This window comes from Osmerus eperlanus, chromosome 12, assembly GCF_963692335.1.
Source record: "Osmerus eperlanus chromosome 12, fOsmEpe2.1, whole genome shotgun sequence".
Classification (NCBI taxonomy): Eukaryota; Metazoa; Chordata; class Actinopteri; order Osmeriformes; family Osmeridae; genus Osmerus; species Osmerus eperlanus.
In genome coordinates this window covers 3190130-3217908 of record NC_085029.1, presented here as the reverse complement: position 1 = coordinate 3217908, position 27779 = coordinate 3190130, and the positions used below count along the sequence as shown (strand labels likewise).

The 27779-nt window shown below is 42.0% G+C and overlaps 1 protein-coding gene across 3 annotated transcripts in view; it reads left to right on the top strand.

Annotated features, from left to right (window-relative positions):
- dock1 (dedicator of cytokinesis 1) overlaps nt 1-27779 on the top strand; it is a 212953-nt gene that overhangs the window by 13937 nt on the left and 171237 nt on the right. For all 3 annotated transcript variants that reach the window (XR_009931847.1, XM_062474732.1, XM_062474731.1), the window contains exons 2-4: nt 16776-16859; nt 27157-27197; nt 27564-27619. Coding sequence is in view for 2 of the 3 variants with exons in the window: in XM_062474732.1 (XP_062330716.1) it covers nt 16776-16859; nt 27157-27197; nt 27564-27619 (181 nt within the window). In the remaining variant the exon portion in view is untranslated. The remainder of the gene's footprint in view (nt 1-16775; nt 16860-27156; nt 27198-27563; nt 27620-27779) is intronic.

Genomic DNA, 27779 nt, shown 5'->3' with positions numbered 1-27779 from the left:
GGTCATTCAGGATCTACGGATGTTTTTTCTGCCATTGCTTCCAAATGAAAGCATTCCAGACCCCACCTGAAAATGCCCAAACCACTTATTAAGCCATATTAGTGAGGGGCTCAACTGTAATGATCCTTTTTTTCCTTCACTTTTCTGCTAACCTGTCAGAGGCTTTGTTGCCATTCCTGGAGTACACACTCATTAAATTGACTTATTATGTCTTAGATAAATCAACCAGTCAGACAATTGAGATCAAACACTTAGTTGGCTACCAAAACCCCGTTCTAATATAGTTAATTGGTTACCGAAGCATAATGTCCTAGTTGACATTACACTTGTTCTGGTAGCAGCAGTAGTATCTAGCTAGAATAACAACCAGTCATAGTGTAGTGGCCAATTGCGTTGATGGAGGGTTTTGAAACACTGTTTCTATAATGAGGTTACACATTTGGTATGTGCCTGATTGATGGACTTCTAGGCCCATCTATAATTCTGGGAATCTGTATGTGTTTGCCTGTCAACTAATTGTTAAACCATAGTTGAATCAAAAATCCTGGATTGTGATTTACATTTGTTGAACGTGTTTTACATTTGCGGAAAGCAGGTTACGTCACTGTGTCCAATCCCGACCGCTGTAAACTACTATTGTCCAAACCCGAACGGGGTTTGGACACTCAGTTTCCGGTCTTTTTGCCAGCATTTTCTTTTGCTATCGCCAGCAAAGTGTAAGTAGTATTATTTTAGGCATACCAAACAATCTACGTGTAAAATTTCATGAACATATATGGACGTTTACATGTCTAAATAATATAGGAAAGTTACTTTGGCCGAAAGACCACTCGGCGACACTCGGGCGACGCTTGGGCGACGATCATTACTCTGACAAGTGTGTCTGTGTTGTCATCGTACTGCTACTATGGGTTAGCATATGAGTGTATTTCAACGCTAGCTTAACACTACTTTGGCTGTGTCTACTACCGCGCACTTGTGCACTTCGAGCACTTCGAGCACTGACTTTCAGTGCTTAGGGCGCTTACACTGACAGAACCAGCAGAATTCAGTGCACTGAAAGTACCCGGATGACGCACTGCAAACGGTCAAAAAATGCAGTGTACAACGATGGACACTACTCGCCCTTAACGGGCGCCATATTGGCTACGTAGCGGAAGAGGAGGAGCCCTTTCGGCAGCTTTTCATTTCATTTCTAAAATAATGGCGGACGAAATGACTCGCGAGCAGATTCACCTTAGATTCGCGGGTGTCACAATCAGATTTGCGTCCGTCACTTCCCGCCAAGTGGTTAACGTAAGTGTTCCATTTGAGACAGCACTACTCAGCGACGGAGTGCACTACAGATGTAAGTGCACTGTATTGCAGTGCACTATATTGCAGTGTACTTAGTAAAGTGCGCGGTAGTAGACACAGCCTTTGTCTTGCCAATGAAAATACACGATCATGTGTGACGTGATCTGTAGTCGAGCGGAGGAAGGGATGGGGGCTAGCAAACTTTGAGAAGAGTTCAACAAAACATCCAGCAGGTGGTGGTATACAGTCAAATTGAGATTTTATCACATAGTTTGGAGATGTTGAAGCGTGATATCTTATTGTGGAGGACATAACTACGTCCCCGGATATGTTGACAGCATTGATGGTCAGTTTGGTGACCCTGGATCAAGTTAATATCCCCGAAAAAACAGCAGCGGCCAGTGTTTAGAAGTGCGGTCGGGTTTGGACAAGGGTAGCGCACGGCTAATTTACCGGCGCCAGCGTCATTTTACCGGCTCTAGTAAAGGCTAAGCTAACTGGATAAGAGTGAGCTCTTATAAGAGCGGATAATATACAAAGTCAATATAATTTGGTGCTTATTTCAACTTGTAGTAGAAGTTACCCCCAACAAAATGCTTTTCATCACATGATGATAATTAAAATGACGAAGAAATGGATGCAGAGATGTATGGTACATGTATGGTACCATACATTAGTCTGCTAAATTACTAAATGTATATTTACCCATGTTGAATATGATTAAAACCAAGGTGACGTAGAGGCTACAATCACGAGTTAATAGGCCTAAGAAAAATATGCCTTACCTGTAGTATGTTTTTACATTTAATATGACATTGAACATGCTATTCTATTAAAGATCCTGTAAAGTGGAATTAAAACGAGTTTCAAGTTCACCACACCACAGAATAATGTGTTGTTAACTACCCATCCAAATTCTAATGAAAAAAAAACACAGACAAGTATGTTAAATTAGGCTTTGAAATCGTAAGAAAATCAGTAGTCTTCTCTGTTCGAGACTGGGGGGGCGTGTCGCCTGAAGGAGCTGAAGCTCGGCTCCCTCGCTGGAAGGCCCCACCTCTCTCAAGTAAGCTACCTTCAACCCAGATAATGGACGCTACGTCAAGCCGAACAAAACAGTATAGAATTAGAATGTATGTGTTCAATGAGTGAAACATACAGATGCATATAAATGAAATGTTCCCCTGAGCTGTAACACAGGAGTAAAAATGGACACCAGAGACAGCAGACAGTGAGCTCTCCAACTACTTCTAGCACATTAGCTACCATTTCACCAAAATACCATCATTCTATACCGAGTAGCCTAATATCAAGTTAGCAGTTTGCACTAACTCATAACAGAGATACCTCTGGAAAAGTTATCTAGTATAATTAAAGCACACAGAACTGAGTGATGAACTGCTGGCGGCGGTGGATGGTCCAGGTGCGACCGGAGGATGAATGGCCGAGGGGGCGATGCTCGGTACGGCTCCGTGCTTCAAGAGAAGCCGTGTGTTCGTGAACCCCATCTGTCTCTGGTCCACGTTAAAACTGTCCGCCGTGAAATGGTCAGTGCAGAGGCGGCTGTTGGAGTTTATCCGAAGCTTTCCATGAGCGTGCCTCTTCACAAAATATATCCACCTATTTTACCTTTCATTATAAATAGGGAACTTAAATGGCGTTGCAGCGCAGCTGGAGTTCTTGCATCAGGGAAGATGCAGTTGCGGGAGACATCCTGAAGCTCGCTAGCTAGCTGATGTAAGCTACAATAACAGTACAGCAGGAGGAGCCATTCAGTGATCTGACATAGATAGGTCGAAATGACGTAGATAGGTAGTTTTTTGGCTCTGCCCATTAAAACCTGATCTGAAAACAGAAGAGAAACTGTTCTTCGGTCTAACTCCACATTTCAGTGCGACAAAGTTTTAGCGCTTTGCACATGCTTTCAGGAAATCATTTCACACGTATATAATGTACTTAGAAGCAAAACATGGAATTTACTTTACAGGATCTTTAAGTCCACCACTCTTTCATCTGTAATATTAACGGACAGTGGGGTTAAATGTTCAATATGGACTGGCTACTGCATTGAAATATATGCATTGACTCGGCGGCAATTGTCTCCCACGCCAATTGTCTCTACGCTGCGCAGGTCACAGCGGGCTCGAAAGCCTCCAGACAGACTGATTGTGGGTTAATCACTGTATGGGTTAAATTGAATTGACTGTGCCAGTTGTAAGTGTATATGCCAAATAGAAATGTTGTTGAAATTAGGGTTATGAAAGACAAGGACACTAACTTAGCTTAATTTGACGAGTTGATTTGTATGCGGGGAATGTTGGAATTTGGTGGGGGAGGAGTGTTGTAATGGTGCTTTTGTTATACCACCAGGGGGGAGCTCTAGTATAAATTAACACCAGTTTAGCACTTCCTCTGATTCTCGTATGCACGAGGAAAGTACCTGAGTATACCTTGTATGGCAACCTGGGCTCTTTCATATAAAGCTACCGCTTGATATATCCTTCTTCGTGGTCCGTGTCCTTGGCTAGGTTACCACAATATCCACCTATTTTTCCTTTCATTATAAATAGGGAACTTAAATGGCGTTGCAGCGCAGCTGGAGTTCTTGCATCAGGGAAGATGCAGTTGCGGGAGACATCCTGAAGCTCGCTAGCTAGCTGATGTAAGCTACAATAACAGTACAGCAGGAGGAGCCATTCAGTGATCTGACATAGATAGGTCGAAATGACGTAGATAGGTAGTTTTTTGGCTCTGCCCATTAAAACCTGATCTGAAAACGGAAGAGAAACTGTTCTTCGGTCTAACTCCACATTTCAGTGCGACAAAGTTTTAGCGCTTTGCACATGCTTTCAGGAAATCATTTCACACGTATATAATGTACTTAGAAGCAAAACATGGAATTTACTTTACAGGATCTTTAAGTCCACCACTCTTTCATCTGTAATATTAACGGACAGTGGGGTTAAATGTTCAATATGGACTGGCTACTGCATTGAAATATATGCATTGACTCGGCAGCAATTGTCTCCCACGCCAATTGTCTCTACGCTGCTACAGCCGTGTTGCTTTTTTCCGTAATATGTGCTCAGATTGACCATAAACACGTAATAAAACGTATACTTATATATATATATAAAAGGCTCAAGACGCACTTGTTCCGGAAGTACAACGGTACTTAGGAATGGTTTGCTTGACCCGATGTTAGTTTCCTCAAGGATCACAATGACTCTTGCTTAGAGACTTGTTGCTCTTGGGGTTAGTGGTAACTGATTTAAATTTTTGTACTCGCGGTGATATATTGTTTTTATTATTGTTGCTTGCTTTTTCCACAGGTACACTTGCACTTATAGCGGTTTATGTTGTTTAATTGTAACTTGTTTAACTACATGCTCTTATGGTTCTTCCCTTTGGCACTTACTTTGGTTGTTCACAATGTGTGCTTCATGTTTTGGCTACTCGCAATGTTTTTGTGGCTATCTTGTTGTTATGATCAGTGACCTATGCACTTTGTAAAGCTCTCTCTTGGAAGTCGCTTTGGATAAAAGCGTCTGCTAAATGAATAAAATGTAATATCTGAAGTGTGGTGAAAATAGGATGTTTTTTTGTCGCCGGGTGCCATGGTGGATCCTAGTATCGGAGCTCCATTGATGTTGGCTTTTAATAGTTCTCATGCCCGCGCTTAACTCAGAGTGGACGTACTCCGAGTTGATTTAACAAATTCAAATCAGCTTTTCTGGAACGGAAAAGTCGGAGTTTCACATTTTAGAGTAGATCAACTCAGAGTTCAAGATTAGGCTCACAGTTTGTTAAACCTATTACCTGGAATACCCCCCAGGTGTGCAGAATTCAGTCAGACAAGTTTTTTTTGTGTGTGTAGCCTAATAGTTAGTATTTCTGATTATTCCACAAGTTAAGTGGAATCTATGAAGACAAACGTGTGATATAGGTCATGTACGCAGTGTTCAGAAATCTGAGGAAAAACAGTGCATACAGAGTTTTCACATTTCCTCCGTATGCATACTTTTACAGATGTATACCGTATTTTTTGGAAATAAAGCTACGGCATGTACCCCGATTTTACAGTTTTCGTGCGGTTGTACAGCTTATATTTCGAAGTGGCTTATAGCCCAGTTTTAGAACAAGAAAGTGGCTTTGTCCCAAGATGTACAGACCGTGCAGCTTGAAAGAGGAATTATTTACTGTGATGCTCAGTAGGGCTGTCCCCACTCAGTCGACTAGTTGATTTTCTGGTCGATATGCTCTTGGTCGACTAAGATTTTCTTAATCGAGCTGCCCTATGGCAGTGTGAGATCTGATTCCCGCTTGTGTCATCATTTCTGAATTAACGAAATGTTCTACCGAAATTGTAGATTATATTATTTAAGACAAACAAAGCAACTCAAAAAATATATAATTTAAAAGAAAAGGTGTTACTGTTTTCCCTTTCGTTAATCTGCGCTTTGTTTTGGTTTGGTATTTTGCACACGGCACAAGCACAATTGGTTGCCGAAACTACAAACTCTGCCATAGCCTACTTTGTCGGTGTTATTAGTCAAAATGGCAAATAAATCTGTGGTATGGCAGCATTTCATTAAAGTACATTTACATTTACAAAGTACCGGGTGACTCAAAAAACTTTGAATGCAAACTCTGCCAACAACGGTTTAATTTTTTTATAGTTCGACGTCGAATATGATGTAGCCTACCACCTGAAAAACTTAAGTTGGCCTAGCCATACTTCACTCATGCTAATGCACTGGGTTGAAAAATGAATATGCCTATTATAAGAATCACATCCAAATCGAATGACATTATCTTCTCCGGCCAAGACAACAAAATCTTTCTCTGTTGCACCCCACTCAGCTTCTACGTAAGTTCGCATGCTGCAAGTTTTCAGGCAGTGATAAGCGCGCTCTGATGATTTGCATGTTAAACCAACAATCAGGCATTTTATATTATATCGGCATTCGGTAACAACAGGACTGTTGACACGAGACTTATTAGTAGTAATTAGCTTATTTCATAGTGGCTGAATCTGGAATGTCCAGCAGCTACATTGAGTTAGAGCGGGAAAATGTTTGTACATTTATGTTTGTCTAGTTATCAATTTCCCTTCTTACGTATGTATTTCTTTCATATTATCTCTTAAAACAGTGAGGGAAAACATGACACAAAAGGGTTTGATGAAAAACATTGTGACATTTATAGAAAAAAAACTTTCCGATTAGTCGATTTTCAGAAGTGTTTAGTCGAGTCTTGGTCGACCAAAGAAAATCTTAGTTGGGGACAGCCCTATTGCTCAGTTACACTATCAGAGCTTGGAAATACAGTGACTTGCTAAAGTAGGCAAATGGCTAGTATAACATAACATTTCATAATAATTTCAGTAAATCAAACAGCTGCAAGTGAAATGTCATATACAGCTAGCAAGCTAACATTAGCTAGCATCAAAAACGACATTCAACTTCGGTAGGCTATCCTCATGTTACCTTCCTGACTCGTGGCTCCGTACCGTGGTAGGGAAACCTCAGGGTGAAAAGGCTAGCTTCCCTTGTTAGCCTGGCTCGTTGCTGGTAACTTTGCTGCCCGGACAAATCCACAGTGCACCGGAGAAACAGTGAAGGACTCCAAAGTCCGGTAATGCGAACCAGCCTTTATTACTTGTAACAGTAAGTTACTAAACGTTAACTCGGACGACGTACTGTGTACAGTAACCCAAATAGTAAAGTCATACATCGACAGGGCAAAAACGGTGTCTACTTGCTCGTTAGCGAACTCACACACATTCTCCGGGCCAATGTTGTTAATACAATTGTCAAACAAACCCACGTCACACACACAGGTAACCTATGAGGCTGCCTCCCACAAAGAGAAAAGGCTCGGCTGGTAACACTCAGGATTTGCAAGCTAGCTAAACTTATACTATATCTAAAATAATTTTATAGACATAACAATAGATTTTGCCACTAAATAAGCAACTTGGCTTTATTTCTGGACATACTATCCAAAACCGAAGTGTGTTACACATTGCCTGTACTCGTGCATTGCTTGGTATTGTAGCAACAATGCTCTTGGTACCCAGAATGCCCCGCGGCAAGCTGAAAAGCTACGAAGTTAAGGGCATTAGCTTAGTTAGATAAGCATTGTTTGGAGTTCTATTGTTGTGTTCGTTCTGTTTTGATATGTGTAATGCAATGGTCTGTAGTTTAGATAATTTGTGTGTTCACCCTGATTGGGAATGTTGTCTAGTTAGATGGCTATCCAAGCTGTCCAATGGGAAAGTGCTTTCTGGTTAAATAAACAGTTGTGAGCATAATACTGCTCAACGCTAGCCGGCGCTACGGTATCGTTGTTCCCGTTTAAAGTGCGGCCTATATTCCAGTGCGGCCTATACTCCGATTTACAAACACAAAGTTCCAATTTTGGTGGGGTGCGGTTTATAGAAAATGCGGCTTATTTTCCTAAAAATACGTACAGAGTTTGATACTTTTTGCCCCTGGTGTGAGTGAGGCTGTGACAAATGTTTCTGGCAAACCAGAAATACCAGAAACCATAGGGCAAATTCATACCGGTATATTTCTATACTATACACACCTAGTATGATGAAAGGTTGCTGCTACAATATGATTGGCTGCTGCCCTTGGCTCCTCATTTAAACAAAGTTACAAATATTTTTGCTCTGTTCAGGGACCGGGACCAGTTTGTGATTAAACTCAAATAATATATTTGATGCAGAGCTTCATAGCTCAAGAGATCATTTAGCAGCTGACACTGGCAGTATCATTACAACAGATCCTCTCTGATTTGATGAGAATGCGCTTATGAGATTCAAACATCGGCAAAACATAAAACATATCCAAGATGGCACAATTCAAAAAAGCCCTTTTAGTGGCATTTTTCACCACTGAGCATTTTCTATAGGCAGCCATAGTGACGTCAAAGACTTCACTGTATCCAGTTATATCATACTATCAATGGTTCTGTTCCCTTAATTCACTTGTGAATGCCACAAGGCACTACACAAGCCATTCTCCCAGCTTAATACAAAATTAATGGGAAAGCTTTGCTTTGCTCTATTCGCTTTACACCGGTGGCTCACTGGTCTAATGCGTGCCCCATGTAGACTGAGACCTCGCCTGTGTTCGAATCTGGCTCAGGTCCTTTACCGCTTGTCATTCTATCTCTCTGTCTCCCACATTTCCTGTCCTCTCAGTAAAATAAAAAAAAGCAGTGATGCCCCTAAAAACACATCTTAAAAAAGAAAAACGAAACATTTATCATAAATGGGTTCCTCTGTAATGCATCACTCAACCATACAGATATACATTCATCCAGTTCTTGGTCTATGTCACTATGAAATAATAGGTTTGCATGACTAACTTGCTGTGTCTAGCTATCGCTTCTTAATAGTATTTAGGTCTTTGGTACTCCTGTGAGTGAACCTGCTGACAGTGTTGCAGATGATGCACGCCTCCAGCTGCTCATCATTTTATTGATCTCAGTGATTCTAAAGCTGGCTGCTATTTCCTGGCCTAAAAAAATGTAGGCTATATTGAGTAGCCTAATATGAAAATGGCTCTTAAAATCTCATTATTTCCATCCAGTTGGGAATAGACTCACTTGAACTGCTCATTGGTTCTTCAATACAACCATAATGGGTGGCTGGAGAGTGAAATGTCAGCGGCAGCCGAAGTCTTTGTCGCTGACTGAGTAGGTGATGGAGTGATGTGTATACAGTGTTAAACCTTGAACCTTGAAATGGCCAATGCCCCCACACCCGCATCCCCTTCTGCCACCACTTTCACAATGTTATAGACAGAACACTGTCTATATTTCTCCTCTTGGAAGGTATGGGGGCTGCCAGTGTATATATGAATATGCCAATTATGGACACACAGGCATACACCCACATGCAGTGTTGTGCCTGAACGCGTTCATTGAACGAAAGTTCATGAACTCGTTCATAATTTTGGTGAACGTGAACTGAACGTACTGTATTACTGCCTGATGAACGATACTGTGAACGCGTTCATTCTGGTGTCTGTGAACGGCACGTTCTCTCTTTTTAATTTTGTTCAATAAGGTGCCAGATTTCTAGAGACTTCCAAGTGAAAAACACACCGTTGACAGTACTGTATCCAGGGTTGCCCAACCAGTCAATCGCTGCGTGTGCTTTCTTCTACTGTCTATGCCTGGCATGTGTAAAAGCGCCGAAGTTGCGTAGAGGCCGAGAGCGGTATTGCAGACAGATAAAGATTTCAATCTGGCAACGGCAGCCACCAGTGTCGCACCGCCGCACCATCTGTGGTTCTATATGGGCTGTGGAAATAATGTAGAAAAATTATAGCCCGCAACATATTGAAAAAAAGAACTGAACTAGTTCATTTTTTGGAGCTGTGAACTTAGTTCAAAATGTTGAATTATGAACTATGAACTGAACTAGTTCATGTAGAAAGTGAACTTTCCCAACACTGCCCACATGTACAACACCCCCCCACACACACATACACACACACGTACACACACACACACTTTCACCTCAGAGCTGAATGAAATGTTTTACCCGGCCTGGATTCCTGAAGACTAGTGAGCCATCGTATCAAATTACAATCAGTCCAGTGTTTGGTAAGGGCTCTGGAGGGAGGGGTTCAAGTTCTTGTGCCCAGTATGTAAATCTAGCCCTTTGCTCTGGAGATGAGGTATCTGTAATCATTTGGAGTTTATGTAACAGGTTACAAATGCTAACGAGCCACTGGAGTGATGCTACCCGTTTTCTTATTTCTTTTCTTCTCAAGAATTCATTTGCCTGAAGCACTCCAGGGAGAGGATGGGCATTTTCCTCCCCTGTGTTTTCTTTCCTAATTGACATCCATATTCTCCAAACATATGCAAATCCATGTTCATGAATAACTGCAGCTGCCAGTCAAATCCCCCCATGACAGGAGCCGTTGAGCAGCGCATAGCCGGCGCTACGGGTGTCATGGCCCATGTTTGAAAGCTGTCATTTTGGCTCGCTCTCTACCCCTGGTGTCATTTCAGTGATGTCTGAAAATGGAATATTCCCCTCCGTTGGGCGGGATTCTGTCTTGGTCTAAGATGCATGGAGGAATTAGGACAGTTCATCACGTAGATGGCGGTCGAGTCTGACGCCTCTCTTGTCGGTGTGTGTTCAGGGCTGCCGTCTGTCAGCACCTGACCGTGTGATAATGAACATCTGCCCTGTGACCCAGTTGCAGCACACACACACGGCAGCAAAAAAAAAGGCACTATAGAGCTTTCTGGCTACTCTTAATGATGTTTTAATTGAGGCACCCCCCCTCCTCCATCCCTCCTCCCTGTCCCCTGTCTGGTGAATAGACTGCTCCCTGACTTGTTGTCAGAGATTAATCCCCCCTCCGCTTTGTTTATCCTGCTGTGGTCTTTTTTTTTTCTTTCTTTGTGCCTTTTTTGTATCGCAGCATGTTACCACGGAACTCCCTGGGCCTTTGTTGCCGCTGCGCTCCGTCTCCCACTGGGTTTGGGTATATTCGCCAGGGCCCCCCTCATTGTTCACAGGATAAAATAAAACATTTAATAAAACAATAAACACTGAACAACAACAAAAATCCAAGACTAAAATGAAACGGCAGGTGGTCGAAGTGATTTGATTACACTTCAAGGAACTCTCCTGGAAAGCTGGAGGTCATTGATTGGTTGATACTGGACTGGGTTCACAGTTGACAGCCGGTCTTGTAGAATGATGCCCGCTCACACATGTTCTCTACATTGCACACCCATCTGTACTTAGCAAGACACCACAGACAAGTTTGTATTGCTGTTCTTGTGGGGATTCACAATTCACTCCCATGCTAAATCCAGTTTTCACAAACCGCTAACGTTAACCCTACTAGGGCTGAACGATTAATTGCATTTGCGATAATATCGCGATGTGACAAAACAAGGCTGCGATTTTACTTTGGTGCACGTTACACTTTACCATGACCTGTTCGATGGCTTCAGGCTCGACAGAACCTGACACTACAGACACTTTGCCAATTAAAAAAGATGCTGCGCAGTGTCAAGTATTGTGCAAAACCTGCCTGGCTAACGTTGCTACCTCACGGGGCAACAGCACCAACCTAATTTGGCCCTAAAAGACACCACAAAGCCATGTACGATGCATAGCTAAAATGCTGAACACCAGTGTGTCAAAAATAGCCAAATAACACCCGACAGGATCACTGATCAAAATGTAACTAACTCCATATTCATGTACGGAATTACTCAGCAGTAACAGCGTTCATCACGAAAGATATGATTTACCTCAGTGATACACATACAGTAGGATCACTATGGTTGTGAGTGCCATTATAGGGAGTCAGATGGCTGAGCGGTTAGGGAGTCGGGCTATTAATCAGAAGGTTGTTGGTTCAATTCCTGGCCGTGCAAAATGACGTTGTGTCCTTGGGCAAGGCACTTCACCCTACTTGCCTCGGGGGGAATGTCCCTGTACTTACTGTAAGTCTCTCTGGATAAGAGCGTCTGCTAAATGACTAAATGTAAATGTACTGCTTCAAATTGAAGTCAAGTTTCTTAACGTGTTGTCAATATTGGCAATTAAAAGTTGCAACTAACCAAGATGTGTCCAGACCAAGACCCATTCAACACAGTACACAATACCCAAACCCGGATATTATGTAATTCTTCAATATTAAATGAAACCACTACCACTCAACTTGTTTTAATTACCAGTCAGTAACAAAATGGGTTTGGCTGTTCAGGTCTGTGCCAATACAGCCCAACACTAGCTAGCGGACTAGCTGAAATGGCCACACTGATGTCGTCCTTTTATTATTTTTCCCATTGATAGCTAGCTGGCCACTTAGCCTACAGTTGCCGACTTGAGACCGGTTATAGCTAACATACCACCAGAGAATGTCTAATATGGGGAGAACTCCCACTCTCTGGAAACTTCCGGGTTCGGAACTGGTTGCAGTTCCACTCTAGTTCCATATGAGGGCGCTAACTGTCGAGTGCAGAATGAATGGAGGTCTATGGAGCTATACCCCTCAAAATCCACTTTTCTCAGGATATAATTCTTTGTCTAGTAATTAGAATGTTGAATTCGAAAGGGGAGGCAAAAAAAATATACACTGCTGGGTTTTAGATTTTTTTTAATCGCCTTTTGTTCTACAAAGCCTTTTAAAATTTCAATGACGTCATACACATTGTACGGCCTGAGATACCGCATTACGGCAAGCTCTGGTCACTTCCTTTTTTCTATTGAGGCATCGACAACACAGCTGACAGGTTAGGCTCACCCTGTCAATACACATGCTAGAAAATGTTTTGGCTTGCTAATGTTGTTGCTAATGTTGCTAATGCTCTGAGATTCTGATTCCACTTCGGATGCCATCAAGCGGGATCTCTGGTCGTAGTCGGTCCTTCACTAACCAATCAGCATTCATTAACAGAATGCTAGCGTGTTATGGGCAACAACGACTCACCCTGTATGAAATCGAAAGGACATAAGTCGTTTATTCAAATTTTGACCTATAATCCATGTTAAAAATGCAAAAACTACAATCAAATCTGAGATTTCTCAACAACAATCAGGTGAAAGAGACACATTTAGCCGTTTAGCTCCATAGACTCCCATTCATTTTGCACTCAACCGCGATCACTCCCAGTGTAACTGGTGGAACTGCAACACAATTCGGTACAATGGGGTTTAATAGGGAGTGGGCAGGCTCTCCTTAAACAGGCTCTGATACCACCTAGAAAGACATAGTGGTGACAGTGATTGTTAGCTTTGCAGACGAGTTACACGTCACACAAGCTAAAGCAATGTTTACAAAAGTAAGCTAACTTCAGCGCTACGTCACAGCTATCAAAGACAAAGTCCCCACACGTACTAGATCGCCGCCATCACTCCCATTGGGAACCAATGATAAAAAGGCAGAGACGACACAGACATTGTGGGCAAAGCATGTCTACATTGTATACTTTTCGGCCGTGTGATGGCACTTGTCACCCCCCATACAGGTAGAGCTATCCCCTTAGCACAGGTCAGGTGCTGGACACCCGGTGTTATCGCCCTGATTTCCGTAAGCATGTGAGCTGTGTGTTCACCTAACAGCAGCAGCTGCTGTTGGCCTCTATCACCAGATTCGTCACAAATTCACACAACATTCAACATTATTTGGGTTTTTCAAGTCGCATCTCATATTTGCTGCTGTAGGCTAAGAAAATAAAACAGTTGCAAGCTGGCATGAAGTGGGATTCGATTGCACTAGAGCAAAAACACATGATTGTTGGTCTGTTGCTATACAATGCAAGCTATTCAGGCTCATGGCAAAAAGGAGCTTTCAGTCACAAATTTATTGGCATTCAGGCAACATTTTGTATGCGTTCATCGAAAACAACTGGTTACTGCGGGCACACCAGAAAATAACCGAATGTGTAGGCTAATCATGTATTTGGGGTTGTCTTGAGGCAATAGCCACATTTCCCACGATACCACAGCCCAGGGCCAGGGTGGGTAATCGGGAGATTCGGGAGAGTTCCCGGTGGGCCGCTTCACTTTTGGGCCGGTCGAGGATTTTTTTGTTGTTGACATTTGTCACGTTAGTCTATCTTCTCTTAAAGTAGGCTACACACGTTCTGCATTCTGACACCTCAGCCTCTGCATGGGTTGTACCATGTGAGGGAGTTCTCCCCTTCCAAATAGAGTTGGTTGGGTCCATAGCCCGTCTTTTCCCAAAAATATTCTCAGATCGGATACCGATAGCTGGGACGGGCGGCGCTAACGTAACGATACGCGTCAGGGAGGATGGATGGGAGCAGGGCCGGAGTGATGGCATCACTAGACAAGGTTTTACCAATTGAAAAACGTCTGTTTACATTTACATTTAGTCATTTAGCAGACGCTCTTATCCAGAGCGACTTACAGTAAGTACAGGGACATTCCCCCGAGGCAAGTAGGGTGAAGTGCCTTGCCCAAGGACACATCAGTTGGCATGACCGGGAATCGAACTGGCAACCTTCGGATTACTAGCCCAATTCCCTCACCGCTCAGCCACCTGACTCCCCTCCTGTTTATTTAACATAAAGCTCAAAAACTATTTTGCGCTCAAATAATGGCCAAAAATGTTCGCTCGCGCGCAGTGCGTGCTCGCATTAAGTGTAGAAGTCACTATCTTGCATCACATCAAACCCATAAGTCCTAGGTTGGGGCAAAGCTCCGAATGTTTACAACTTCTGGCTCCGTGCCTGATAAACACTCGGATCGTTAAGCAGTCTCAAAAATGGTATCAATATAAAAAATTATACGATCCCTTTCTGTAATCATGATACCCCCCAGAAAGGTTCACTGCACCCCCAGTCAAAGCAGGCTGCATCCGGCCCTGTTTGGTATACAAAAAAAAGGGCCGGTCTAGGACCTGAAACTCCCGGGCTGAAAAGTGGCCCCACTCCGGCCCTGCCACAGCCCCTTATGAAACTACATCTTACAAATTAATACTTAGATCGTCACTGTGAACCCAGACAATAGGCTACGATCAAAATACGCTTAACCCTTAACCCTAAAGGAAGATTCTTTTTAGCCCCATGGTGGCTTTCTACACTTGCCGTCTTGCACACGGACAAGGTGCTCAATAAGTCTCAAACTATTTCAGATTTGTGGTCAATGTCTATGTTCTGTAGAGCACTTATCTGCCCAAGTACCTCTACAAAAGCTACAATGTGTGCCAAAATGATATCCCCTGACAAGCCATGCTGATCAATTTGATCTAGTAAGGCCAGCATTCCAATCTCTAACACTACTTATGACTTCCATAATCTCTCGAATCTAGGTGTCCCTGTCTGCCTTAGATCTTGTGCAGCTGCTTTGGTCTGAAGATAACCACGCCCCAGGCGTTTGCATGTTGGATTGGAAATAAATACAGCACAGAAATAAATGTGGTGCTAGGAAATATATGTGGCGTTGGGAAATAAAAGTCTCAAAAAATAAATAAATGTGGCATTAGGAAATAAAAGTCCCATTAAATAAATAAATGTTGTCTTTACAAAAACGTCATTTTTAAATAAGTAAATGTATTTATTTATTGATGTAGGTAAATTGATTCAGCTATATCATTATATGATGCTATATTTATATATTTATTGACATCTTTTTTTAATTTCAGGGTTTATTTCATAGCATAGTTATTTATCTATTTATTTACCTATTTATTAATTTATTTAAATTTGACTAACACGGCATTCCATACAAATGGCGCGGCTCGCAAGTAAACGTAACAATTCTCCCAGAAAAAGATATTGTAGGTTAGGCTACACCTCCCTGTATTTATTTTTTCTACGTTGTGATCATGTGGGCTCTTATGTAGCTATCATTTAGTATTTGGGACAGTCCATTTGTGTTGGGAGATCAACTTGTGCGGGTTCAACGAAGTGGTAGCACCAAATTTTTTACGTCTTAAGTTCGGAACGTGTTAAGACAGCAATTGCTGTCGTCTTAAGTCGGCCAAATGTGTTGTCTTCACACAAATGCAAAATATCAAGTTTTGGCACATATGGCCTTCCAAATTAACTCTGCAAGATAAGACGAGACAACACTGGCTGTCAAAATAAACAAACTTTCACCATGCCACACCATTGCAGCACTTTGGAAATGAATAAGTTCCTCTGGGTGGGAGTTTGAGGTTGTTGGTGGGGGGAGGGAGGGAGGGAGGGGGGGGGGGTTACACACAGGTCAGTAGATTGACCCAGATGAACCAGTGGTAGGGCGGCTGGGGAACCTGTAGAGAGAAAACCTTAAATGAAGCCTTCTTTCTGCTTAGTAAACCTCCAGCAATGGGTCCCGGAGTGCTTTCCCGCCGCAAGAAACACACAGCTGTTTCACAACCCCCTTCACACAAACACATACACACACTTCTGTCACCACGGCCACTTATCAACCTGTCATCCTTGTCGCGCCATGCTTTGCCTCCTTTTTCGTTGACAGTAGTGTGTGTGCGTGGTGTGGCATGTCTCACAAGAGTTCCCAGTGGCAGGGATAATGGTCACATCATGCCTGGTGTGGCTACATGCTGTTAAGCAGTGACAGCAGGAGACAGCACCAGTGTGCTACTGTCCAGCAACAGCACTAAGGCCTGACTCTGAGAGAGGGGCTGTTGTTGCAGATATACAGCTGTGGTCATATGTGGGTGTGTGTGTGTGTGGGAGGGGGAGTTGATTTTTACAACTGTTTGAGGATACAATGGAGTTACAAGATTGTGTCACAAGCTCTTAAATTCTTCTTATTGGGTAAACATTTGTAAAACCCACAGACATGGAAAGAGTGACCAAACGCATTTGTAAAAGAAACTAAAACTTTTTGTATTGTGTGTGTATTATAAGTTTGCTTCACGTTACAGATCCGCACACGCAGTTGCCTTTTTGGCTTTCAGCTCTTGTTCATTTACACCCCTCTCATTGGCTGTTCTCCCCTCTCCCTCTAGCGATTTATAACTACGATGCCCGCGGTGAGGAGGAGCTGTCCTTACAGATTGGAGACACTGTACACATCCTGGAGACTTATGAAGGTGAGAATGATGACACACGGTGTCCATGACGACAGGCTTGACGTGCCTCCTTGTCCCCCCTCACCACCACCTGGAGGGACAAGCAGGGTTTTGTCTGTGTTCATGACACGCCTCCAATAACTGGATATGATTCTATATGATTTTAGGGATGCACCAAATCCAGATTTTTGGGGTTCAGCCGAATGCCGAATCCACTGGTTAAGATTCTGCCGAATCCGAATACCGAATCCTACTCCCATCATCAGTCCATTAACACAGTAAACACATTATGCAGGGCTCGACAATAACGATGGCCCGATGGCCCGGGGCCAGTAAAAAGTAACTTCAGGACAGTTAAACTAGCAACTCACTGTCCCGATCGGGCACTGAAAAGCATTGATTGAAAAAAAAATCGCATTGTAAAACTTAACATCCTGCATGTTTTGCTGCATGTTTTGCTATCTGCTAAATGCATAAATAACTTTGCAAATCGTGGGGCGCACCATTGGCCAATCAAGAGTTGAGTGACGAGTGGTTGCCAAATTGTAATTCTCTAATCTCAATACATTTTTGGGGAGCCAAAATGGCTTTGTCGCAGGTAGACATGTAAACCCAAGCTTGTTGAGAAAGTTCAAGTGAAGTGGTAAAACAACTAATAATTTAATCATCATTTTGAGAAAACACACAATGTTTTTTTTAAATTAAAGACACAGAGTTGAGTGTATGGGCAGAAGATTGAAGCGAAAAGGGAAAAGAAAGCAGAAGACTACGATGCTGCAGGATCCTAGAGATGTGGCAATGGCAGCTAGTGCTAGCATCAGTGCTATGCATTCTCCTGTGGACTCAGGTGAAGAAGATGCTAAACTTTGGTTTGATTCGAGTCCACCACTTGACGATAACGTAACTGTAGTTACCGAGCCAGTCACCCCTAAAAAACCCATGAGTAAGAAGACTAAATGTGATGACGCAGGAAAGCATGATATGGCTAGTAATGGTGAAAGTATTTTGGACATTATGGTTGCTATCCGCGAACTCTCTGTCAAGCACGATGCAACCTTCTCCACGATTGAGAAGACGACTCAGGCTACCTCCAGAGAACTCGAAAATCTCTCTGTTAAGGTGAAACAACTTGTGGTTGATGTGGGTGAAAACAAGAAGGAACTGCACCGAATGCAAAGCAAGATTCAAGATTTGAAAATTGAAAATAGCACTTTAAAAACATCCTTGAATGAATCCCGCCGCTTTAGCTGGAAATGTTTTTTAAAACTTCTTGATCTGGAAGAAACTGACTGGGAGAACGTGAGAACGAGAGTCATATCATTCTACGACAAGTGGCACCTGATTTCTCTGACAGTCTACATGCAGGAGTTGACATCGTTCAACGTCTTGGATCTAAACAAGAAAGGAAGAACAGACCTATCATCATCCTCTTTGCAGTACGGCGAGTTCGAGACACAGTATGGTATGCCGTCAGGAAGTCCAAGTATCTTCAATCTAAATCTGATTATGAAACGGAATTATTTCACTCATCCCTAAGCCGGGTAAAGATGCACAATGTATTGACAACTGGCGTCCAATATCATTGTTAACGATTGACTATAAAATATTAGCCTTAGTCTATGCAAATCGACTCAAAACTGGCCTTGGTGATATCATATCAGAAACACAGTCTGGCTTTATGAAAAATAGTCATATAACAAACAATGTAAGACTCGTGCTTGATCTGGTAGACTATGCTGATGCAGTGCAGTCACAGGCTCTTCTGTGTGATAATAAGCATGTTCGCCAGATCTTTCAATTCAGAAAATAGATAACGCCTAGAGGGAAGTTCTACTGGGAATCTTTGGTTCAGGACATTAACTGGCAACAAGCTTGGCTGTTACCGAGTAAATACTGTATTACAAATAAGGTAAAGGAGGGTCACTTCAAAATCTTACATAAAATATTCCCAGTGAATGTCAATATAGCAAAGTAGACTGACATAAGCTCTGCTTGTTCCTTTTGTGACAACACAGATGAAACATTGTTGCATCTTTTTTTTGAGTGTGAGAAGACGAAAATGTTTATTGCTGACTTAAATTATTATCTTTTTGTGTTATCCTATTCCCTTACTGCAAATGATTTTCTCTTTTACTATAAGAACCCTGTAAATAACTCTTTGGAATTTGTTGTGAACTTTTTTATTCTGCAAGCCAAATCTTTCCTTCACAAACAAAAATGGCTACAAGGACGGCCATCCTTCCGTGTCTTTCAGCTAGAAATGGCCTCTCTTCTTAATTCTCTCCGTTTGGTCAAAAATAAAAAAATAAAAAAAGGACTTTTTTCCACACAGTTATTAAAGGAAAATGCATTCCTTCCTCTTTGTTCCGTGTTTATAAAAAAATAGAAATAATAATGTATGCTGTTATTTGTATTTCTGTATTGTCACTAAGCATAAAAAAAACTAGAAAAAAATCTCAATACATTTTTTAACAATTGGCGCGAGACAATGAAGTGAAGGAGAGCTATGAGCTCAAACGGCAGCGACTTTTTTTTATGTAACTAAGATGCACTGTGTCGTCTGTCGTATGTTCCCGTCTAAAGCAGACAAAAGTGGATCTTTTTACACAGGCACCGACAATTTTTGAAAACAATCCCTGACCAGCCATGCTAATAGCAGACAGCACCAGTTTTGCGTGACAGCTAAGCGGCTGGTTGACAATCTATCTTCCGGGCCGTTGACCATGCTGGTTAGGAATTTAAATGCAGATGCCCATCTTGTTATTGCACGACTTATAACAACGGCATATCACGTAATTAAGACGGACCATTCGTTCTCCCGCTCCCCCGGGCTATTGAACTGCAGCAGAAGAATGGTGTCGACTTGGGACTCAGTATCATACTGATGAAATGCTATGGAATCTTTTATATATTAGCATTGAGGTTTCATAGTTTCAGCCAGACAGAATTGTGCAGAGATGGCTGTCAGCAGGGGAGAGAGCACGTCATGTTTGAGGTTCAAAGTCAATTGTTTTGCTGACTATTACCTTTTTATTTTTTATCACTAGAAATGTAATCTTATTTTTGTTCTTTTTATATCCAGGATGTGTTTAATAAATGGTTAAACATTTTAACAGAATAACATAACTTATAAGTCTTTGGTTTTGTTGTAACAATGAAAAATTACAACTTTTGGAAGGGGGGGCCAGTAAAAATGGTCTTGGGGCCACTAAGTTTCAAACCCACTGGGGCCAGTGGCAATAAATGTAAACGTTGAGTAGGGTTGCAAAGGGGCGGAAAGTTTCCGGTAAATTTCCGGAAAGTTTCCGGAAAGTTTCCACGGGAATTTTGGCTCGGGAATTTGGGGAATTTTGAAGAAAAAAAAAACTTGCCAAAGTTTTTTTGCAAAAGCATATAACAGGGAACTTCAATGTAGTTGAGAACAAGACTATGCACGCCTAGCTCAGCTGGACCCTGAATGCAGCTGGTTGGGAACATTGTCTGCCAGAAACATAAACCTAAACGTAAAACGTTCTGTTGTTTTTGAACGTCTTTGTCATCAGTGTTGCGTCTGAACATTTCAGCCCTATGCATGGCAAGTGTGAGAGCGCCGAATTGCTTAGAGGCCAAGAGCGGTATTGCAGACAGAGATTTCAATTACAGCTTGCAAAATATTGAAAGACATTTTTTGAGCTGTGAACTTAGTTAAAAAAAATTGTAGTAGTAGACTAACTTTTTACAGCAGTGAGAGTAGGATGTATGTATGTCCACACAAAAGTTGTATTATAAATGTTTGCATGCATGTCTGCTTATGACAAGGTAAATACAGTTAAATTACCCCAAAATTTCCAGTTTATTCCTGTTAAAGTTTCCAACTTTGAATATTCCCGGAATTTTGCAACCCTAACGTTGAGCCCTGGAAGTAAACAACGTCCACAGCAGTGTATCTTTCCTTTTATTTTATTTTAACTGTAAAAAAGTAGGCTACCCCCAAGTACAAACCAAAACCTTTCAATAAAAGTGCAACAATGCAAAGAAAAGTGTTTTATTTTTTATCAGAATATGTTTGGTGACTTAACTGAAATTAATGTTATTGAACATTTACTCAATAAACATGGATAGTAGGATGTTGTTTCATTCAGAAACAATGTTTAAACTACATAAAAAAATTGTAGGCCTAAACACACACTTCTCCTGCATCATAATTAACCTAAAACCTTTCACATGAAATGAGAGAGTTTCCTTTCAGGAAAACCAAACGCTCTGCATTAAGAGGTGACAGCTGGTTGCGAGTGTGGGAACGAATGTCCCCAGCAGTACTGAAAAGTCTTTCACTGGGCACAGAGGTTGGTGGCGCACAGAGGTAGATCTTTGCTGTTTTTGCCAGCAGTGGAAATCGCTGCTGGTTTGTCTTCCACCACTGAAGAGGATCCTCTCTAAGAGGAATCAGAGGCTCGCTGAAAAAAGCGCTTATCTCCACGTCAGCACCCGATGTGACTGCCTCAGTATTGCTGTGGTACAGATCGTCCCAGCCGCTCCAGATTCCTGAACAGTGTTGTTTAGTGCGAACTGTCAGGCCTTGTTTCTCCTCAGGCTGTTCAGTTGCTGTAGTAGTAGGCCTAGCAGATGCGTCTTGATTAGAGCCCGACCGATATATCGGCGGGCCAATATTATCGGACGATATTGGGCATTTTCCAAACTATCGGTAACGGCATTTATAATGGCCGATAAATGAATATTCATGTTATTTTTTTTACATTTTATTTATCAGAAACTGCATTAACATATTATTTTAGTGAGGAAATAATAACAGGAGTCAGATGGCTGAGCAGTTAAGGAATCGGGCTGTTAATCAGAAGGTTTCTGGTTCGATTCCCGGCCATGTCAAATGTCGTTGTGTCCTTGGGAAGGCACTTAACCCTACTTGCCTCGGGGAATGTCCCTGTACTTATTCGCTCTGGATAAGAACTTCTGCTAAAAGTGACTAAATGTAAACTACAAATAACTACCTGTTTACGCCCTGTTCCGCGAGACAAAAATGCTGCCTCCCCCTCCCTCAGTTACGACGCACTAAATTCTAACAAATATATTTTTTAGACGCTACACATGTTATACATCGTTGGAAAGCTACGATTCTTGTGCTTCCATTGAAATAAAGCAATTCAAGATCAAGTCGCAATAGCAAGCAAAGTCAACGTCTTTTTCCGGTGAACATTCCTTCAACAATGCCAAAGAAAAAAGTTGTACTCACCCTAAGTTGTTCAAATAGGTCCAGGTGTGCAAATCATGCCATCAAAACTTGATCTGCGTAAGTCCCAAGGGTTCAAAGTATCTAACCATGTAAAGTAATTCGTCCAAATACAATGTTTTACGTTCATGAATAGCCATTATCCTTTGTTTCATTATGCAAGTTAGCCGACGGAAGAAACAACTTGTTCACATAAAAGTGTTATTTTCTCCGGTTAGCAACGGAGTATTTACAAAATGAAGGTATCAAAATGTCCGTTGAACCCTCCCCTTTTGATTGACACCTTGTTCGACCCAATAGGAGCTTCCATGCCCCGTTGACAGACCTCTAAAGCCAACTAGGTCTGTGCGTCCTGCCCCCCCCCGCCCCCCCCCCCCCACACTCGTTCTAAACAAATTTCTCGAACTGGCTTCGACTGGCTCTGAAATTAGCTCGTTAGCCTTGTAGCTGACAGCTAGCTGAAAATGCCAATACCTCATTTGTATGCGTCTGTAGAGCCTTCAAAATAAAAGTCGATTGCGCAATATGGTTGACAGAATCAGTGTTCTTTGTGCGCCAATCCTTGGAATCAGATAAAGCACTCCAATGTGTTCATGCTTCAGTTTTTGTGTTTCAGTATTACTAATTAGGGATTTAGCTATTATATATGATAGTTCTAAGTACCACCTTTCATTAGAGATAACAATTATGAAAAATAATACCTTTTTATTTGACCTTGACCTTGGTTACAAAGGGTCATTTTGGAGTCTCCAAAAGACCCTTTTAGAAAATTCCTGGATGTATTCTTATAAAAACATGTGTCAAATATGAATATATTGTGGTATTATGTTTGACTTTTGATTTGAATTGGGTAAGGCTTCAACCTGTGGTCCAATTTAGTCTTCCAGATAATACCTACCACCTCTAGGCCTCTTCAGGCCTCTGTTTTCAAAACAAAATCTAGGCGGAAATAGAAATGTTCACTTTCCTTGTGTTCAAGCTTCTATTACTCAACACTAGAAGGACTGACAGGGGTCCTGACAACAGGGGACATAACTTCAGAGTGTCAGCTTTCAAAAGAGATCATTTACATGCATGTACTCCAAATGGTTCAAGAACAGCTTCCAATTTACTTTGGGTATGCTGTTTAGGCGTTTTCAGGCAAATTTAACAGGAACATGAAAAGGTTAGGGAAATCAGTTTGTTTTGTTACGCGTTTCTGGATTTTTAAAATATTTTTTTATATCGGCCGATATCGGAATATTGGATTTTTAAATCACCAAATATTTGTATCGGTATCGGCCTTAAAAGTCCTTTATCGGTCGGGCTCTAGTCTTGATCTGACTCAGATAAACGGGATACAGCGTCCTGCACAAGCAACTTTGATCGGCACTGTTCTGTGTCACTCGCCCAAAATTTTGCCTTGTATCTGGGATCCAGACTTGTTGCCACAACTAAATGGCTATTCTGCTCGCTTCCCTCAAACCTATCCTGCAGAGATTTCTGCTTGATTCCATAACCGTCTGTTTCGTTGTGGATATAGCGCTTCAACATCATCACAGCTGGCAGGACAGTGGATATACACACATTTTCTGCGCTTATTTCTCTAGTCAACTCCTCAAAGGGTCTGAGCACCTTGAGAACATCCTCCATCAGAGTCCACCTCTGTGCATGAATATGTTGCATACCATCTGTCTCGGACACGTAGATGTTTATGGCATGTTTTTGTTCTGTTAAACGATCGAACATCAGATATGTCGAATTCCATCATGTTGACACGTCCTGGATTAAATGGTGATTTGGCAGCCCCAACTCCTGCTGTAGAGCAGAAAGCCTTGATTTAGCACTTGAAGAGTGCCTCAAGTGACCAACAGTTTTCCTGGCCAGTGCGATCATGTCAGAGAGACTTTGTTGTGATAAAATACTGTTGTGTTTGCACAACTGGAGCGTAGGCGCAAAACAGCCAGCACTTGGAACCCCTGCCTCGGACATGGCTTTCCGCATGTTTGCAGCATTGTCCCTCAAGACCAGGTGACATTTGTTAACAGGTATGTCCCACGCTCTGATAATTTCTTGCAGTGCATCTGCAATGTTTAATGCACGGTGTGCCTTCCATCAAATGCTTCACATCGAAGAATAGCATGTGTGCGCTTAAAATCATAATCAATCCAATGTGAGGTCACACTGATGTAAGACTGTGTAGTAGGGCTGAACGATTAATTGCATTTGCGATTATATCGCAATGTGACAAAACGAGATTTTGTAATCTCAAAGGCTGCGATTTTACTTTGGTGCACGTTACACTTTACCTTGACCTGTACGATGGCCTCAGGCTCGACAGAACCTGACACTACAGACACTTTGCCAATTTTGCCTTTAAAAAAGATGCTTCGCAGTGTCAAGTATGGTGCAAAACCTGCCTGGCTAACGTTGCTAGCTCACGGGGAAACAACACAAACCTAATTCGGCCCCCCAAAAAAACTCCACAAAGCCATGTACGATGCATAGCTAAAATGCTGAACACCAGTGTGTCAAATAAGCCAAATAACACCCGACTTGATCACTGATCGAAATGTTTCAAAGCCTAACTCCATATTCATGTACGAAATTACTCAAGCAGTAACAGCGTTCATCACGAAATATATGATGCCCCTCGGTGATACACATACAGTAGGATAACTATGGCTGTCAGTGCCATTATGTTTCTGTTAGGCTACTGACTGGATCAGAAATGTTCAGACAGTGTTTCTTTTTCTTTTAAGATTTAACCTTTAGATACGCGAGTTCTAAATATTTCCGACGGCCCCCAAAGTTTTTTTTTCTCAAACGGTAGCTAGCTTTAGTTAAGAAAGTGCAACGCACATGTTATTAGCCTACGTTTAGCTTTGATTCACCAAATGTTTTCCTTCATTTTTCTGAACTTTGTGTGTTATGTTGCTGACTGGAGATCAGTAGTATCTATAACTGTATAGGTCATACTATACAGTTATTCGCCCGTCTCTGTTGAATATTACAGAACATAAAAATCTAAAACAAATAATCGCAAATGCAATATTGGTAAAAAATAATCACAATTATCATTTTTTCCAAAATCGTTCAGCCCTATGGTGTAAAGTACACTCAAGTCCATAAGTTGCATGTAAATGCAAAAGGCTGTGCTTCGGCAACGGGTGTTTGTATGCGGGAAGTGATGGACTCATTTCAGGGATGATTTTGTCAGCAAAAAAGCGCCTGGAGGGTATTTTGTAACGTGGCTCAAGCAGATGGAGTAGCTTGTTGAATCAAGTGTCTTCCACTATGCTATAGGGCTTCAATGGCTATCATTTTCCCAATTGCTGCATGAATGGCTTTGACTCGTGGGTGATCTGAGGCCCACTGTTGGTCTGAAGTTTCTGGATTTTGGAGACTGAGTAGGTCTACTGCATTTTCGTGTTCTTGAATTTTTTTAGGATGTTTTATTCGCAAATGTTTCAACAGCAGCAATGTTGTATATTTTTTGGGGTCCTTGTTACCACGAGCCAAATCGGCATTACAAATTGAACATATAGCTCAACTTGAATCACCTTCTTTTGATTGAAAGTATTGCCAAACAACACTCTTTCTGCTCACAAGTTCCATTTGCACTTTCTCACAGCCTGTCTCACAGGGCTGTCACGATAACTACTTTTTCTTGTGCGATATATTGCACCAAAATTAATTGCGATAAACGATATTATTGCACACACGTCAATTGTAATTTTCAGTCCATTTTATGCCACTTATTACATAATGACCCCCCCCCCCCCCCCCGAGTTTTCACGGCTGTTCGCACGTCTATGTCGCTTCGCTCCATCATCCCTTATTGTTTACAACGTTAACAGGGCTACTTGGTTGGCGTTGCCTTTTCAGCTTGAGATATACAAGGTGTGGCTTGAGAGCGTGTGAAATGGTTGAAATGCGTGTGTCTCACGGCCAATGCGTGAGAGTTGGCAGCCCTGTGTTTGTCAAAAGTTTGCAGAATATTTGTAAATGCTGGTTTTTCGACCGTGTTTAATGGCTGCATCTCTTTGGCTATATAGCGAATTACGCTATCCGTGAGTGTGCGCCATTTCGCGCTGTCACATTTATATTTGCACTGTCGTGAAAAGGCATCTGTAACAGAACTGTATGGAAGACCCCTTTCCAGCTCCAGCTGCAGTTGTTGTTCACAGGTTGAAAAACTGGATGGGATAGTTATGTATTGCTAGGTGAGATGTTAAGTTAGTTGCCTCTTTTCGTTTCCACTGTTTTTAAACAAAGTCGACATACCGGCTCGTTCACGTTAATTGGGTCTCATCTCATTCGGCTTAGACAAAATGTTTCCACACCGGAGCTGAAGACTGCGGCTTTGAAACCAAGTCAATTTTTACTTGTTCTTCCTAACTAGCTGTAGATGTCACGAAACAGAACACTTTATAACACAGTGAGTTCACGCCTTCTCTTCACCTGTCGGTGTCCGCTCTGTGTGTGTGTGTGGAGACGCTAGTCCCGCCTACGCTTTCGACACAGAAAGCAGACAAGATGACTGAGGCAGCGGGATCGACTAAAATGTTGGTGACATTCGTTTTTATGTAAAACATTTTTTTAAATCATAAAAATGATCAGTTGCAATATATCGCGGCACCAAAAATTATTGCGCTTATTTCCATATACCGTGCAATAAGTCAATATATTGACTATCGCGACAGGCCTACCACCTGTAAACACATTTCCGTAGCCTAAGCAATGGCGACGTCATTACGTCGACCAGCTTAGCGCGCGTAGTGCAAGCGTAGTGTTTAGGTTCGGAGGAAAAAAATTCAAAGGTTCGGCCAAAACCGAACCCCGTCAAAAAGCCCAATATTCGGCCGAAACCGAATGGATTCGGTGCATCCCTAGATTGGATGTTATTGTAAGCGTGTGTTTGATAATGTCATGCTAGACCACCTGACCCCCCCCCCCCCCACCACCCTCTGATGCACTTTAGCCCAACAAAATGATTCACCATAGAAAGATGCCTCCTCCTTATTTTCTACAACAGCAATGCAAAAGCTTTTTCGGAAATGCTGCCTGAACGTTTGATGTCATCTGTCTTTATCCTTCCTTGTCCTGTAGGCTGGTACCGAGGCCACAGATTGAGAAGAAAGTCCAAGAAAGTGAGTTGGTGCCTGCAGAACATTGGCTAAATGTTATTTGTTATTTTCTAAAACGCATTTGTACCTAATTTGTATCCGTAGTTATGACGTAAGCATGACCTATCGGAACACGGAAGTGGAATGTCGAGACGTGCAACGTGTATGTTTTGCTAATTGGTGCTCAACTGATGAAGTTTTAATATGTTGTCAGATCATTAACAACAGTGCTAGCGAGATTTCTTTGCATGGTCATGCTAACACGTTCCCATTCATCCCATTAATCTTGTGTTGGGTTTGGGTTCCTGTTCCTATACCCCACCAGTTCCCAGCTGATAGACACAATCTCACCAGGACTGTCAGCTTATGTGTTCACTCTCTCCCCTGCAGGGCATCTTTCCTGCCTGCTTCATTCACCTAAAGGAGGCCACAGTTGAGGGCAATGGGTTAGTACATCTGTTCCAATGAATAACTCTCGACTCTTTATGGATTCTAAAGGTATTTATATTGTAGTCGTTTATGACACATTGAGTTTGTCACCTACTCCGGGGTATCTAAGGTTGGAATTTTGGTGTTTTTGTTGGAGTGTGTATGTTTTGACGTGTG